The 17,570-nt window shown below is 33.6% G+C and overlaps 1 protein-coding gene across 1 annotated transcript; it reads left to right on the forward strand.

The window, feature by feature from the left end:
* Positions 1-13,659: 13,659 nt before the first annotated feature.
* On the forward strand, positions 13,660-17,209 carry LOC129876736 (scarecrow-like protein 9). The gene is made up of 3 exons (XM_055952234.1): positions 13,660-13,924; positions 14,307-16,678; positions 16,773-17,209. Exon 2 carries the CDS (start codon positions 14,313-14,315, stop codon positions 16,590-16,592), a length of 2,280 nt encoding a protein of 759 aa, XP_055808209.1. The 5' UTR covers positions 13,660-13,924; positions 14,307-14,312; the 3' UTR covers positions 16,593-16,678; positions 16,773-17,209.
* The last annotated feature ends 361 nt before the right edge of the window (positions 17,210-17,570 follow it).

Consider the following 17,570-nt stretch of genomic DNA (forward strand, 5'->3'; position numbering starts at 1 on the left):
GTATTTTGACATCCTTTAATAAATTTCTTGGCTCCTCCACTGTATGGAGTGGCTTCCATGGTGGGACAAACGTGTTTTTAAACGGAAAAAGTCTCAAAATGTTATTTTCTGCACTTTCTTATTTTTGGATTGCAAAGGGACGAATTAGGGCTATTCCTTTTAGTTTTTCACTCATTGTTACGCCAAAGGTAAGTGAAATACTTCCCTACTTCATAATTTGATGTTTAGAACCTAGAATCCATGATAATTATCTTAAGGGAGGTTTTTTGGCCTGAATTTAATGGGGAAAATTAGCCCTAGATGGATGATAGGAGAATGAAAGTGGTCAAGGGTTAGGATTTTGATGTAACCTGGATATTGTAGGTCAATAGTTCATTGATTTGTGTATTTCTTGTTTACTTTTAGATCAAGAACAAGCTGATAGACTTTGGAAAGGAAAAGCTCCAGCTGTTTAGAGTTTTCAAGGCTTGATTTAAAGGTAGGTGATGATTTACGTTTCTATTTGTGGTACATGTGTTGGTTACTGTAATTGATAGTATTGCTTGCATGTGTGAGACTAAGAAAGATGTAATAAGCTTAAAGAAATGATTTCTGAGATTAATTACATGCAATGAATCTGTCACTTGATTGTGCAAGTATGTGAACTATTTGTTGTAGATTGTAATGTTATATACTGGATCGGAGTGTCACGTTCCAACACACACACCTATATATATACACACACACAATCTGTTGGTTTAGGTGTGGGTACCATTAGAGTAATATAGCTGACTATTGTATGAGATTGACATTGTGAAAATTGAATAATGTTTATGAATTTGCTAATTGGTAATATGTTCATGTCTGTCTGTCTTAACTGTATTATAGTTGTTTGCATATGTTTCACTGACTAGATTAACCGCGTGATCCTATCAGGACACCGTTATTTATGTGTACTGTTACTGTACTTGCTTTTTCCTTGTTGAGTACAGGACATCTTTAGACGGCTGCTGACAGACTTCAGTTAGGGGATCACTGAATTTTCAGGATTTAAGGGCGAGACAACTCTTTCAGACTGCCATGGATTCTTCTAGGATCTCAGTCCAACCTTTCGGACTTAGACTCTATCATCTGACTATTTTATTTTATTTTTTGGGATTGCATCCCCTTACTCTTAGACTAGTTCCTTAGTAGAGTTTTAGTACAATGACTTTCAAGTCCTCAGGAGGGGGAGGGGGGATTTACTTTCGTATGTTGACTGTATTGATGATTGTTTCTTTATTTTTTTGAGTTTATGGGGAACTCAATTAAAACTTATTTAAAAACCGTTTTCACAATCTTTTGAATGCATGTTCATGTGTTAGGATGCTAGTTGGGGTATAGTTGTCACAAAAAAACGTTTTCAAATTATGGCAAAGTATTGACATAAGAATCATCAGAGAAAATACATAACAGAAAGACGAATATAAAATATACTAACGAATTATATCATAAAATTATACTCAAAAACTTTTAAAATGTGTGATCTTGAACTATTAATATATGCGTGCCTCATGGACTGACTTTCAAAATCAAAAGTCAAAAGTTATTAAACTCATAGTCTGTTTGGATTGGCTTTTAATTTTTGACTTATAAACCAAAAGTCATAAAATATCATTTTAACTTAAAATCAAGTACTTATAAACATTTTTTAAATTTATTCAAATAATTCAAAAATATTTAAAATGACGTATTGCCAGATGTGTGTACTCTTTTTTCTTCAGTAGGCTTTTTCCCATTTGTTTTTTCCTAGTAAAGTTTTTTTAACGAAACACAACATCTATGAGAGTTGAGAATTACTATGTATATTATTTCTTGTAAATTTGTTTTTACACGTGGACATCCAAGGGGGAGTGTTATGAAGCTGGATTGTCCACCTTATGAAAGTGGATTGCCCACCTTGTAGACATCACTTTCTCATTGTTCTTTTCATCCCTATAAATGTCATGTTTTGGCATGTAATTGAATGAATAAGGAAAACAACTTAATCTTTCTCTCTCTTCTTCATATTTTCTACTTCTTGAATTGTGAAGTTATTTAATCTTTTGCTCCTCTATTCTCCTTTCTTTTTCTACTTTGTCTAAAATATTTTGCCACAATAATTTTTATTTGTGCCTATTATATAGGTAAGAAGTAGAGGGAAACTTGCCCAATTTGTGCCAAGTGGGTGGGTCCTACTTGTATAGTGACATCCAATATAGTAAATTTGTGGTAAGAGTTTTATTTAATTTTATTTTTTTAAGATGGAATATATTTCAAAACTTGAATTTGTGGCTCTGGACATTTCTGAAAAAGGCTACTCATCATGGGCACTTGAGGCCGAAATTCATCTAGAATTGATGGGTCTGGTAGACACCATCAAAGATGACAATACGGCATCTAATCAAGACCGTATCAAAGCCATGATTTTTCTCCACCACCATCTTGATGAGAGATTAAAATTGCAATATCTCACATTAAAAGATCCCCTTAAATTATGGAAAATTTTAAAAGAAAGATATGACCACCTGAAGTTGGTCATGCTTCCACAAGTACGTTATGATTGGCTAAATCTGATATTAATGGATTTCGAAAATATAACTGAATATAATTTTGCCTTGTTTAGAATTATAGTTCAGTTAAATTTATGCGAAGAAGAAATCACTGACCAAGATAAACTAAAAAAAAACATACTTAATATTTTTATCCGCAAATATGCTCCTACAGCAGCAATATCGCGAAAAGAATTTTAAAAAATATTCTGAATTACTCTCTCACCTTCTGATTGCTAAAGCTACAATGAGTTGTTAATGAAAAATAATTATAGTCGGCCCGTTGGTTCTTTGTCACTCCCTAAAGTGAATCAGGCAAATTATAACAACGAGAAAGAGGTTATGACCCCAGTCGTGGTCGTGATTCTAGTTGAAAAAGAAATTACAATCATAATGCTCGATTGTCATCGAGAAATGATCAGTAGTATAAAAAAAGAGTGAAAAACCAGAAGCTTTACCAAATAAAAATTCAGAAAGCACATGTCATAGATGTGGAGGTGTGGGGCACTGGTCAGGGATTTGCCGGTCATCAAAACATCTGGTTCAGTTATATCAGGCATCCCTGAAAATGACAGAAAATAATCCTGAGACAAATTTTATCTCTGAAGATAATATTGAGCCTATGCATCTGAATTTAGCTGATTTCTTTAATTTGCAGAAGACAATATGAAATTGATAAGCCTAAAAATATTTAGTTTTCTTTTTATTTATCTATACTAAATATTATATTTATACTTTTCAATCCAAGTAAAATTGGTGTAATGAACCATATAATAATTATAATATTTACTTTACTTCTTTTTGAAGAAAAATATGGATATGCCTCAAATTTTGTTTTGATTAATGATCAATCACGAGGATATTTGTGTAATTGATATTGGAACAACTCATGCTATTTTTAAAGACGAGAAATATTTTTCCAACTTGCTCGGAAGAAAAGCAAATGTTACTACAATTTTTGGTAATTCAAAAATGATTGAAGGCTCCAGAAGAGCTATTATATTTCTGCCTAAGGGGATAAAAATTGTTATAGAAGATGTACTATTCTCTTCTAAATCCCCAAGAAACTTATTAAGTTTTAAAGATATCCGCAGAAATGAATATAATATTGAGACACTAAATGAAAAGAATATTGAATAACTTGGTATAACCAAGAGTGTCTCAGGCCAAAAATATATTTTGGAAAAATTATCAATTTTGTCGTCTGACCTATATTATGCAAAAAATAGTGCAATTGAAGCACATATAATCGTAAATCAGAAGTTTACTGATCTAAATATATTTGTACTATGGCATGATCGAATAAGTCATCCTGACTCAATAATGATGAGATGAATTCTTGAAAATTCAACTAGATATCCGTTAAAGAATCAGAAGATTCTTACGAATGATAAATTTTCACGTGCTGCTTGTTATCAAGGCAAATTAATTGTTAGACCATCGACCCTGAAGGTTGACATCGAATCTTCTGGCTTTTTAAAGCGTATACATGGAGATATATGTGGACCTATTCATCCATCTAGTGGATTGTTTAGATATTTTATGGTCCTAATAGATGCGTTATCTAGATGGTCTCATGTGTGCCTCTTATTATCCCGCAACCTGGCGTTTGCGAAGTTGTTAGCACAAATAATAAGATTAAGGGCGCAATTCTCAGATTATCCTATTAAGGCCATTCGCCTTGATAATGCTGGAGAATTTATATCCCAAGCTTTTGATGATTATTGTTTATCAATTGGGATAAAAATTGAATATCCTGTTGCTCAGTTCATACACAAAATGGCCTTGTAGAGTCTAAGCGCCTACAATTGATAGCAAGACCTCTACTAATGAAAACAAAATTGTCAATTACTGTTTGGGGTCATGCTATTTTACATGCAGCAACACTTGTACGTCTCAGACTGACATATTATAATAAATACTCTCCGTCAACAATTAGTATTTGGTCATAAGCCAAATATAGCCTATTTATGAATTTTTGGTTGTGCTGTATATGTGCCTGTAGCACCACCACAACATATATGTGCCTGTAGCACCATCACTATCTCATTTTGATCAACGCACCAGCACATATGAGCAGAAGGTCCAGAAGATCATCTACTTACAGAAAATAGCAAATCAAATGTCAGATGCATTTGATTATCCCTCCAGTGAATATGCCTATCCGAATCGATGTACCAAAAGGACCACCTACTAGTATCATAGCTTCTGAATCCCAAACACGCCTGAAACGTGGTAGACCATTGGGTTCAAAGTATAAAAATCTTAGAAAGAGAAGCGTGAGGAATAATAAAGATGATACTACACAAGAACCTCCTGAAAAAGGTCAAGATTTGAGTAATCCTGATATTTCTGAAGAAATCAGTGAACCCGAAACTCAAGTGAATGAAGAACTTTCAATAAGTTCTACTGGTGATGAGATAAATTTAGATCGATCAAAAATCATGGTAGATAATGTTTTTGCATATAATGTTGCACTTAACTTCATGCAAGAGAATAAAAGTCTTGAGCCTAAATATGTCGAAGAATGTCGATGTAGATGTGATTGGCCAGAATGGCAAAAGACAATTCAATCAGAATTAGACTCACTTGCTAAACGTGAGGTTTTTGGACCTGTAGTCCAAAGCCCTGAAGGTATAAAACTAATTGACTATAAATGGGTTTTTGTGCGAAAACGAAATGAGAGAAATGAAATTGTAAGATACAAGGCACGCCTTGTTGCACAAGAATTCTCTCAAAGACCCGGGGTCAACTATGAAGAAACATATTCACCTGTTATGGATGAAATAACTTTTTGATATCTTATTAGTTTAGCGATACATAAAAATCTTGAAATACATCTAATGGATGTAGTTACAGATTACCATTATAGTTCACTTAATAATGAAATTTACATGAAAATCCCAAAAAGATAAAATTGCTTGAAGCATGTACTAAGTCTCGGGATATATACTTAATGAAATTGTAAAGATCATTATATGGTCTGAAACAATCAGGGCCCATGTGGTATAATCACCTTAGTGAGGACTTGATAAATGAAGGTTATATAAATGATGTCATTTGTCCATGTGTTTTTATTAAGAAAATGGAAACAGAGTTTGTTATACTCACCATTTATGTTGATGACATAAATCTCATTGGAATCCCTGAAGAGGTCCAAAAGGTAATTGAATAGCTAAAGAAAGAATTTGAGATGAAAGATCTTGGAAAGACAAAGCTTTGTCTGGGTCTGCAAATTGAACATTTAGCAGATGGGGTCTTTGTCCACCAATCTTCCTACACTAAAAAAATCTTTAAAAGATTTTACATGGACAAAGCACATCCATTAAGTACTCCAATGGTTGTTCGATCACTTGAAGTGGAAAAGATCCATTTCGACCTCCAGAAGAGGATGAAGAACTTCTTGGTCCTGAAGTATCATATTTCAGTGCTATTAGTGCACTTATATATCTTGCTAACGCAACTAGGCCTGATATAATATTTTTTGTTAATTTGCCGGCAAGGTATCGTTCATCCCCAATGCGAAGATATCGAAATGGTATCAAGCATATTTTGCAATACCTAAAGGGTACTATTGATATGAGTTTGTTTTATACTAATAAAGGTTGTGCAGACTTTATTGGTTATGCAGATGCAGGTTATTTATCAGACCCACATAAAGCTCTATCTTAGATAGGCTATCTATTTACACACGGAGAAATTGTTATATCATGGCTATCTACAAAACAGTCTATTGTTGCTACTTTTTTCAAATCATGCTGAAATAATAACAATACATGAAGCAAGTAGAGAATGTGTGTGATTGAGATCGATGATACAATTCATCAAAGAAAGATGTGGCCTAGAAAATGATGTCAAGGTACCCATAATTATATTCGAAGACAATGCCGCGTGAATAGCTTAATTGAAAGTGGCTTCATAAAAGGAGACAGAATGAAATATATTTCATCAAAATTATTTTTCACACATGGTCTCGAGAAGAATGGTGATATTGATGTACAACAAGTTCGTTCAAGTGATAATCTTGCAGATTTATTCACAAAAGCTATTGCCAACATCAATTTTTGAGAAGCTAAGATATAAGATTAGAATGCGTCGTCTCTAAAATATCAAATGAAGTTTTCATTAGGGGGAGTAAAATATGTGCTGCACTCTTTTTCCCTTAACCAAGGTTTTGTCCCATTAGATTTTCCTGGTAAGATTTTTAATGAGGCAACAATCAAGACGTATTACCAGATGTGTGTACTCTTTTTCGTTCATTGGGCTTTTTCCCACTGAGTTTTTTCCAGTAAAATTTTAACGAGGCACAACATCTATGTAGGTTCAAAATAACTATATATATATATATATATATATTTATTCTTTACTAGATTTTTTTTTTATAGACATCCAAGGGGGAGTGTTACATTATTGAATGTCACTATATTGGATGTCACTATCCAAGTGGGACCCACCCACTAGGCACAAATTGGGCAAGTTTCCCTCTACTTCTTACCCATATAATAGGCACAATTCCATGCAAAATGAAACACACAAGAAAGACACAGAGATATACATACGACAATTTACTCTTCTGCTTCTCTTGTTTTCTTGTTCTTTCCGAATTAATTTATCAAATTAGTTTATTTTATAACAATTTTAACTTAAAATCAAGTACTTATAAGCATTTTTTAAATTTATCCAAATAATTCAAAAATATTGAAAAGTTATTTTGACTTAAAAATACTTAATAATTAAGTAAATCCAAACATGCTCCTCTAAAAGTTCTGCATATATATATATACCCTATGCGTTTCTTGGATTTGGTTAGTGGATCACTAGATATTTATGATCCTAAATTCATGTCGATACGATGGGAGATTTACAAAGGTAATGTGATTTGGGCTAAGAGGCAAATATACCTCTCAACTTTATAATTTAGAGTAGATATATTCTCATTTAAAAAGTGGTGCATGTTTACTCTTGTTGTTTAACAAATAATGCATATATACTCTCATTATCTAATGAATAATGTATATTTACCTTTTTCGTTAATAGGCTAATTTTTTTTTTAAAAAAAACTTAAAATCGATTTTAATTTTCATCTTGAAGGTTTTTGTGTGGAGCAAGTGGGAGTCAAAAATTTGAAAGCACTCATTTTCAAAGTCTTTGGGGGTAAATCATTTGCTTAACCTAAAAGTCAGAAACATCAGGAATAGTCTTGTAGGAACGAATATTTACTTATTGGGCCCTAGCCCAACAAAATGCTAAACCAATTTATATTGGGTCAGCCATTTCACAGAGCATTATTAGTCCTCCAATATTTGGATCATTTGCACTTTTGTTCATTGGAACTACAATTCGGTTCTTCGGTTTTTAGTTTTGAAAAAGTATGCACTGAATATTAAATCGAATTCATTCGGTTTAATTTTTTTAATTTTGATTTAATTTGGTTCGGTATTTATAAAATAGTTTTTTTGATGCAAATGAAAAATAAAATGAGGACAAAATCAAAGTATAAAAAAGGGCAGCCCGGTGCACTTAAGCTCCCGCTATGCGCAGGGTCCGGGGAAGGGCCCGACCACAAGGATCTATTGTACGCAGCCTTACCTTGCATTTCTGCCAGAGGCTGTTTCCAAGGCTTGAACCCGTGACCTCCTGGTCACATGGCAGCAACTTTACCAGTTACTCCAAAGCTCCCCTTCCAAAATCAAAGTATAAGACACTTCAAAATTTAAAAGCATGTTAAGTGATGATGTGTCTCATCTCGAAATACTTATTGTACTTAAGAGACCATATTTGTCGACTTTGTTAAGAACATTGTGTCTCCAACTACTGCTCGAGGAAAATAAGGATGAAGACGGGTTCCTTTACATGACATACATCGACAGAAATCCGGCCAAATTTGTTCGATTCAATTCGATTTTCCAATATTTATGTCCATTCCTACTATTTTGTAGTGATCTTTAATTTTTGCCTCTCATATAAATAATTATTTGGCCGGGTATAAATTTTATTTTCATATCACAATATCAGGTGAAGAATGTCTAATGTCTTATCTTCACAAAACCACACTTTTTAGAGGTGAATGTCTAAAGTGTTAAGTTTCAGACGCAATTGTCTGACCTTTTACCCATAGCGGGTATACTGACCAAAAAAATTATAAAATGGATACTAATTAAACGGCGACACAAAAAATGGATTTTTGTACACTTCCCTCTTAACTTGGCCTTAATTTCATATTTCAAACATTTTTGTTTTAAAAAATTATACAAAAGAAGCCCCCTAACCTCTTTAAATTGTTACTTCTTTTTAGAGTTAATTGTTAAAAACACACCTAAATTATCCCATTTTTAAAATTTCATACCTAAACTATTGAGAGTTAGTTTCATACCTAACTTCTCACTCATTAGTTTGAAAAACACAACTCAACTAATATGTGTCGGTGTGTACTACACTCTCTCTTTTATTTAAAAAACCTCACCACATGTTATTCCATATAGAAAAAATTCTCCTTGACAAACATTTAGCAAAGAATAACTTCAAATTCAAATAATTAATCTCATATCACGTACTTATCATTTAAACTTCTTTTTTTTTTTGAATTTTTCAGTTTTGAAAAGTTTCATATGCAAGTAGAAAATATTTTCTTAAAAACATTTGTATATATCTAACTCAAAATTTAAAAAATGTAAAATTCTTTTGTAGGGTGGGGTAAGATTTTATTTTATTTTTTTAAATGAAAAAAATCTCTAATTTCTTATGGGAGGGAAGGGGGATGGGGGATGGGGTGGGGGGTTAAAAACAAATTTTAAAATTTTATATAAAAGAAATTTAAAAAATTTGAATTTTTTTTTGGAGGGTTGGGATGTTGGGGAAGGAATGATGGTGGAGTTAGTAAAGAAAAATCTTTTAAATTTTATTTTTCAAAAATTTAAAAATTTTAATTTTTGGGGATTGTGAAAGAGATGAACGTTGCTCAAATATAAATGATAATTTATATACGAAATTTATACTCTCAATAGCCTATATATAAACTCAAAAAAAGGAGATAATCTAGATGCATCCAAGTTTATTTACTTATTACATTTTAAATAAGACAAATATGCCAATGCAAAAGATACTTCTCTTTTCCTATGATTTTTCTGGAGCTGCAGACAAAAACTTTACGTTGAAACAGACGATTAGTTTCTTCATTAAGCTGACGACTTGTAAATTTTATTCAAATCTCAACTCTGTTATTCCAAAGACTTGTTCATATATGTGAGCTCAATTTTTGCTAAAATCAATTTTGGATTAATATAGAATTGATCCATTGAGTGCTGCTGAACTTTACCCTCCCCTTTAATAATTTTATTAATTAATCTTATGGTGGACAGGACAATTATTCGATCTCGTTAATTTATGCATTATTTGAATGTTCTATTTGACATAAATCTTTAATTTAAGAGATTGATGTTATTATGAATTTACTCCACTAGGTTAAAATGGATCCTAAGTTCAACAGGATTTCCGACTTGTGTGAATGAATTTGATCCGAAGAACCAGCAATTAGCCGGTTCTTCGGATCCGTTGAAGAGTAATGAAACCTAGATCATTTGAAGTTATTGATCCAGGTCAAAATCTAGTCAATAAATAGTGAGGTAGGTGTTTGCAACAAATTTAAATTTTAATGTGATAGAAAATAATCTGCAATCACAAATAAAATATGACTAAACATAATTTTATTGATAAAATATGTGGGTAAAAATCTGTTTGTATTCTTCTTTCTGAATTTTCTTCATGATTCGAGAACCGTTAGTTGGCGTATTTCTCGACCTGTGATGATTTGGATTTAATCTCCATCATGATCTCCGTAAAAGGATTTGTGGATCTTTTTGAACTATTTGATTATCAAAAAGAGTTTTGACATATTTTGATCTCTTTATGAATATTCTATGACTTTGTGAAATTTTTGAGATTCTTTTCAAGGAAATTAAATACCCTTTATATAGGCATCAATTAGGGTTTAGAATAAAGAAGCGTCCAAATAACCCTAATTGAAATAGGAGTGTCCTACAAAATTTTGATGTCTACAGTTGAATTAGTTTATGTAGAATCAACAGTTGGTACTGAGGAGTTTGATAGTGTTTTGCTGCATAACACGGGCAAGTAATGGGACGAATTAACAGGTTATCTTGAGAGACTGAAGCATGCTGCAAGTATACAGGAGACTAGTAAGAAAGAAGTTGTGCACAGGCTGTTGCATCTGACGATTGCAAGAGTGCTACTCAACTGCTAAGACAGATCAGGCAGCATTCGCAGCCCAACAAAGTTTCGGATTACTGGTATAGAGTTTCCCCAATCTGGCTTCAGGCCAGCAGAAAGGATTGAGTAAACAGGACGCCCGTTTGGCTGATTATGCTGAGACGTTTAGTGTCCGTTTGAATATCATGCAATTGCCAAGAAATGGGAAACCATCGTACTCGAGGATCTAATGCTTGACAAGAATGACTTCCTTGTTGTGTAAATTGTTTTTATAGAACGTGAGAGTTCTATACCCCATGTTTTGTAACACGATTCCATGAAGTCTTGTTCGACATTTCATCACTTTTTGACGTGCTAGAAACTGTAGCACCCCGCGATAATCCAGAAAGAATGGTAATTGAAAGAGATATCTTTGGGAACGAAGCAATGAATGTCATAGCTTGTGAGGGCTCGGAAAGAGTTGAAAGGCATTAGACAATGAATGTCATAGTCATTGCCGTATTATGTTCCTGTCTATGTAGTATTGTTGTGAACCTAAAGTTTGAGCACAAATTCAAATCGTATTAATTTTTAATTTGTTTTGTTTCTTGATCTATCATTTGGCTTTCCATTATGAAAAAAGAGAAATCTTAGACATCCTTTAAACTGTCAAGTAGCATAGATGCAGAATTTGATGCAATGAGATCAGTTTTTTTTCACGAGTACTATTATAACTTCTGTGACGGAATACAACAGTAAATCTGAATAATTTTTTGATTTTTTTAGTTTCTCACTCAGTGTCAGATACCCATATTGAAAACCTAGCTGGAAAGTCCCAAATATTCTCTAACAAAAGCGAATCCAACAGTAAGATGAATAATCAAATTAAATCACAGCTTGATCTTTTGGTTTGCAGTATGAAACCTGGAATTTGATAATGCTGCTATGATACTTTCCGCCTGCAAAGAGTTTTTGACTTAAAATAATATTGTTCCTTTAGTTTGGGGTTTGATCTACTTTCGTCCCTAATGTTTTGGGTGAATTAATTAGCAAAGGATAGTGGTGGAATATTGGTAAGCGGTCTCGGATTCCGGGTATGGAGTTGCTTTACCCTAATGTGGGATTTTTCGACTCAGATCCAAATTTAATTAAATCTCAATATAAATAACAAATACGAGATGAAAAACCAAAAAAAATTCTATGTATTATATTTGGTAATATCTTACAAATTAAGTAGTCAAAACGAGCATTATATGAATGGATCCAACTTTTTTGCTTATTATCTATACCCTATACGCGTGGAAAGGACATTATCATAAGCTGTGGTTGGAATTTATTCCAAAGTAGTAGTTTTTAACCTTTGAATATTTGAAATTTTCTAAGTGGAAATAGCTTTTTAATCATTCATTGAGCATCTTTATTTCATAAAAAATTAACAGCAATATAATACTTACTATCAAATTTTCAGCCATTAAGATAAGTTTCAAGTGTTGATAATTATGATCAAAATATGTCTAGGTTCATTTAATCGGAATCTGATAGCATTTTTATGCATTCTTGAAAGTGTTTTGATGAAAATAGAATGTACAAAATTTTTCTATTTACTTTATAGGGATAAAAAAGTCATTTTTGATATATCTTCGGTTCAAAAGAAAAGCTTCCTAAGTGGGGTTACATGAATAAAAATAACAAGATACAAATTAAAGATGCAACAAAAACTACTAAACAATCATTATTTTTCCTTTTATCAAAAAATTTTAAAGGTCAATATATGACATTAACTAAAGAGTTTGACACATAATTTATCTAAAAATCATTAGACAAACTTTAAACGTTAAATATATTTAGAGAATACAATCGAACGCTTAAAGCGTAAACCTCACAAAATTATATTCACATGTGTGGCTTGAAGCGTTTTAATTAGGAAAACCTATTTAACTGAGCACGGAGTAAATAGGTAAGATTTCAGACATTTCAAACACCACCAGATATAAAGACGAAACAATCCATTAAACCTACGACACACAAACTTAAAAATATATATTTATTTATTTCGTCTAATTATAAGTGGTGTCTGTGGCCCAACTCTCTCCAATCCCAGTTTCCCACTTAATTTTTCCTTCTTTCTCCTCATTGACTGAGTGCTCAAATTATTATAAAATTAGTGTGTATAAAATACTGTTTGCATTTCATATTCGTTGCTGACCAATGAACGTGAGAGTTTTATAAATATTTTTAGAAAATATTTTTTTTTGTGAAATAGAAAAAACAATTGTTTTTAAAAGTAGTATTATTTTTTTATGTCAGTAGTGTCCAAGTCAACGCATACCTCGAGGGCCACACCTTAGATGTAAATTTAAAAAAATAGTAGTTTAACTTATTATCTCATCCTCACCCACCAATGTCCCTGGACCATGCACCCAATATTTAATATAAATATTTTTGAGATAATATTTTTTATTTATTTAGCAAATATATGTATATATAAAAAAAAAACCTCTTATTTCTCATGAAAATATTTGCCTTCATGCTAAACATACCCCTAATGGCACTCCTTTATAGAACTTATTTGGATATGCGATATGAAATTTAATTGATGTGAAATTAAAATTTTATTTAAACATATAAATTAAATTTTTTAAAATTATATTTTTTCTTATAAATATAAAAAATAAGAAAATTATCAAAAATTATGTAATTGTTATATAATCTTTACTAAATAGACAAATCAACATAATCCGATCATTCTTTGTTGTCATATTTTTCTTGAGATTTTGTTGAAATAAGAGGCAAGAGTTAAAAGTGTGCATCACAAGGGTTGTCAGCACCTTAATACGTGCCGACTGCTGAATAGAAAACAACAATTTTGTATTCAAGCACATGCAATCCACTTCTGAACAGTACAGTAACGTGCCCACTCAAAAAGGAAGCTGATACAAAATAAAATAAAAAATTATTGGTTCTTGTTTACAGGTTACTTGCAAATAATATACTAATTGGTCTAAATCCACACCAATTCTGTGCTCTCATTTTGAAAGCTGACCACAGTAAACTTTCAATTTCACAAGAAAGATCACTTAACTGGCTAAAGCTTTGCAATATAAAACAAACTCTCTAATTCCCCCCACAGTGCCTCTTTCTCCATTTCTTCTTCTTTCCTTAGCTTTGAGGTATGCCCTTTACATTTTTCCCTTCATATCAACTGTAAAAAAATTTAATTTTTTTTTGGGGGGTGGGGGTGGGGGTGGGGGTGGGGGTGGGGTTATGCTTGCATGTAAATTCTTGATTTTTGTTCAAGTACTTTATATATGAGCACAACTTTTGAGTCAATGATGCAACTTTGTTTATGACTTTTTTGTATAAAAAAGGATCTAATGGTGGCAAGAATCTGAAGATAGTTCAGATAATCTGTGATAAAATTCAATCTTGTTAATGCATGATTTGTTGTTTGTCTCGTTCAATAATCTTGGTGTTTTTCTTCTTCCTTTTTTTAATGGTTTTTGGAGAATCATGTGACATTGAGATTTGATATGAGAACTTATGAATTACTAGGTTAAAATGGATCCAAGGTTCAATAGATTTCCTACTACTGTGAATGGATTCAATCTGGAGAACCAATCCTTACTCAGCTTTTCAGATAATTGGAAGAATAATGAACCTATAATTGGGGCTATTTATCCAGATCAGAAACTAGTCAATGGTCCAAAATTTGAAAATAGTTTTGTCCAACATAATGTTCAATCTCTTTCAAATGACCCTTCACCAACAAACAATACAGCATTGACTTCTGAGATTGGTACTGAGGATGACTACAATGAAGACTTTGATTTCTCGGATACGGTTTTGAGCTATATAAATCAGATGCTAATGGAAGAAGATATGGAGGACAAGACACATATGCTTCAGGAGTCGTTGGAACTTCAAGCGAAAGAGAGGTCATTTTATGAGGCCCTTGGCAAGAAGTATCCGCCTTCACCTCAGCAGAACCTGTCCATTACTGACCAGAACGGTGAGATACCGGATGGCTATTACTCAGGAAGTTTGTATAGTTCTACAAGTAATGTCATTGACAGTAGTAGTTACCTAATTGATCCAAGGTTGGTTAGCATTTCCAGTGATCATAATTCCTATTATGAACAAGGCCTTTCCGTTTGTAATGGTACTTACTCTTCGATTAGCTCATCAAATAGCATAAATAATCTTGTATATGGGTTCTTGGACTCTCCTGTAAGTCCTCTTCATATTCCTGATATATATAATGATAGCCACCTGATTTGGAACTTTAGGAAAGGAGTGGAAGAAGCGAGCAAATTCCTCCCTACTAATAATAAGTTGTTGGACAATGTGGTTATCAGTGACTTGCTGCCTCAGGAGAAAAGTGGTTGTGTGGCAGCTCAGGTGGAGAAAAGGGATGAGGTAGGGAGTTCACCTACAGGGCCTAGAGGGAGGAAAAATCCTCATAGAGATGATAGGGATTTAGAAGAAGAAAGAAGTAGCAAGCAAGCTGCAGTTTATACAGAATCTACAGTTCGTTCGGAGGAGTTTGATGTAATTTTGTTGCATAGCATGGGGGATGGAAGGGAAGCATTGACAGCTTATCGTGAGAGCTTGAAGAATGCTAGAACAAAACCCCCGGTGCAATCAAAAGGATTTACTGTAGGGAAGGGAGGCCGCGGGAAGAAATACTCTGGTAAAAAGGAAGTCATAGATTTAAGGTCTCTTTTAATAAATTGTGCACAGGCTGTTGCTGCTGATGATTGCAGGAGTGCAACTGAGCTGCTGAAACAGATTAGATTCCATTCATCTCCTTTTGGAGATGGCAACCAAAGATTAGCTCATTGCTTTGCAGATGGTCTGGAAGCACGTTTGGCAGGCACTGGTAGCCAGATTTATAAGGCCCTCATCAATAAAAGAACATCAGCAGCTGATTTTTTAAAGGCCTACCATTTGTATCTTGCTTCATGCCCATTCAGAAAGATTTCAGGTTTTACCTCAAACAAGACAATCATTAGAAAAGCAAGGAATGCTACAAGGCTCCATGTCATTGACTTTGGTATCCTCTATGGCTTTCAATGGCCTACGCTTATTCAACGTATTGCAGCAAGAGAAGGTGGGCCACCAAAACTTCGCATTACTGGTATAGAATTTCCTCAACCTGGTTTCAGGCCAGCAGAAAGGATTGAAGAAACAGGACGCCGTTTGAGCGATTATGCCAAGTCCTTTAATGTTCCATTTGAGTACCAAGCAATAGCAAAGAAATGGGAAACCATCAGACTTGAGGATCTAAAGCTTGAAAAGGATGAGTATCTTGTTGTCAATTGTTTGTATAGATTTAGGAACTTGCACGATTTGACCGAATCAGCTGACAGTTCTAGAACTCTCGTTCTCAATCTAATTAGGGAGATCAATCCAGACATTTTCATCCATGGGATTGTCAATGGGGCCTATAGCGCCCCATTCTTTGTCACACGGTTCCGTGAGGTCCTGTTTCATTTTTCAGCACTTTTTGATATGCTGGAAGCTAATGTACCCCGTGAGTTTCCAGAAAGAATGTTAATTGAGAGAGAGATCTTTGGGAGGGAAGCCCTAAATGTGATAGCTTGTGAGGGATGGGAAAGAGTTGAAAGGCCAGAGACATATAAACAGTGGCAAGTTCGTCATCTAAGGGCAAGGTTTACACAAATACCTTTTGAGCAACAGGAGATCATGAATACTGCAGTTGAAAAGGTGAGAGCAAGCTATCACAAAGACTTTGTAATAGATCAAGATAACAAGTGGATGTTGCTGGGTTGGAAAGGGAGAACAATCTACGCCTTATCTTGTTGGACACCTATTTAAGAAACCTGCAAGGCATGCTATTAGCATGCTGTCTTTTGAAAATGAACTTGTACTTCCACATATTTGGAGAATTCAACAATACAGATGTAAGTCTCATAGCCTATTTTTCATCACATGTTTTGTTCTTATTCCACTTCGTCTCTTCACATCTAAAAGTGACAAAATTTTCCACCCGTGCAGGTATGTGGCAAGCTCATTCTAGATATTGTTCACACCAGTGACACAAGGGTCATGTCGTTGCTCAATACTCAATAAATGATCAGACAAAGGGAGGCTTCAGAACATACTCTTGTCAATGATGATAAAGTCAAATGGCTAGAAGATAGTCATTTCCGCAAAGTGTGAAGCACATTTGTTTTTTTCCCATATCAGTGGTATACAAGCTAAGGTTGCACACACTTCGACCAATTCCTTGAATACCTGCTACTACCCAATAACTCTACTCACCAAGACCTAGGTAGATGTGAAGAAACCGCCTAGAGTTTTTTTTTTTGGTCTCTAGTGAGATTTCTTTCCTGATCTCGAGGCTTTTTCTCGCTTCGGGACTACTTCGCCACATCCTTGGGTGCTTATGTGCAACACGTTTGTTATGAAACATTGCTTTCTTGTTTGTTTCACTTCTTTGTCCATTATTTGGGTTTCCACTATGAAAAGAGAGCAAGTTTTTGGATATCCAAGTTTCTTCTCAAGAATATTTGGTTCGCAATAGGCAATCTGGAATTTAATAATGTTGCGATGTTGCAAGTGGGGTGCCTTTTCTATTTTTCTTCCCAAAGACCTCAAAAGCATAAAACTTTTATAGATCAACAAAAATAATTTAGGATATGCAGAACAGAGTGTGTGGATTCCAAATGCGTCTTGTTTCATTCAAATTGAGCAAAAAAAGAATATTATGCATCTAGGAAATGTGAGGGAGTTCTTTTTATAAAATACTTTCTACTTAATTATCAGAAAATGACAACTTACGTATGCATGATT

This window comes from Solanum dulcamara, chromosome 12 (assembly GCF_947179165.1).
Source record: "Solanum dulcamara chromosome 12, daSolDulc1.2, whole genome shotgun sequence".
Lineage (NCBI taxonomy): Eukaryota > Viridiplantae > Streptophyta > Magnoliopsida > Solanales > Solanaceae > Solanum > Solanum dulcamara.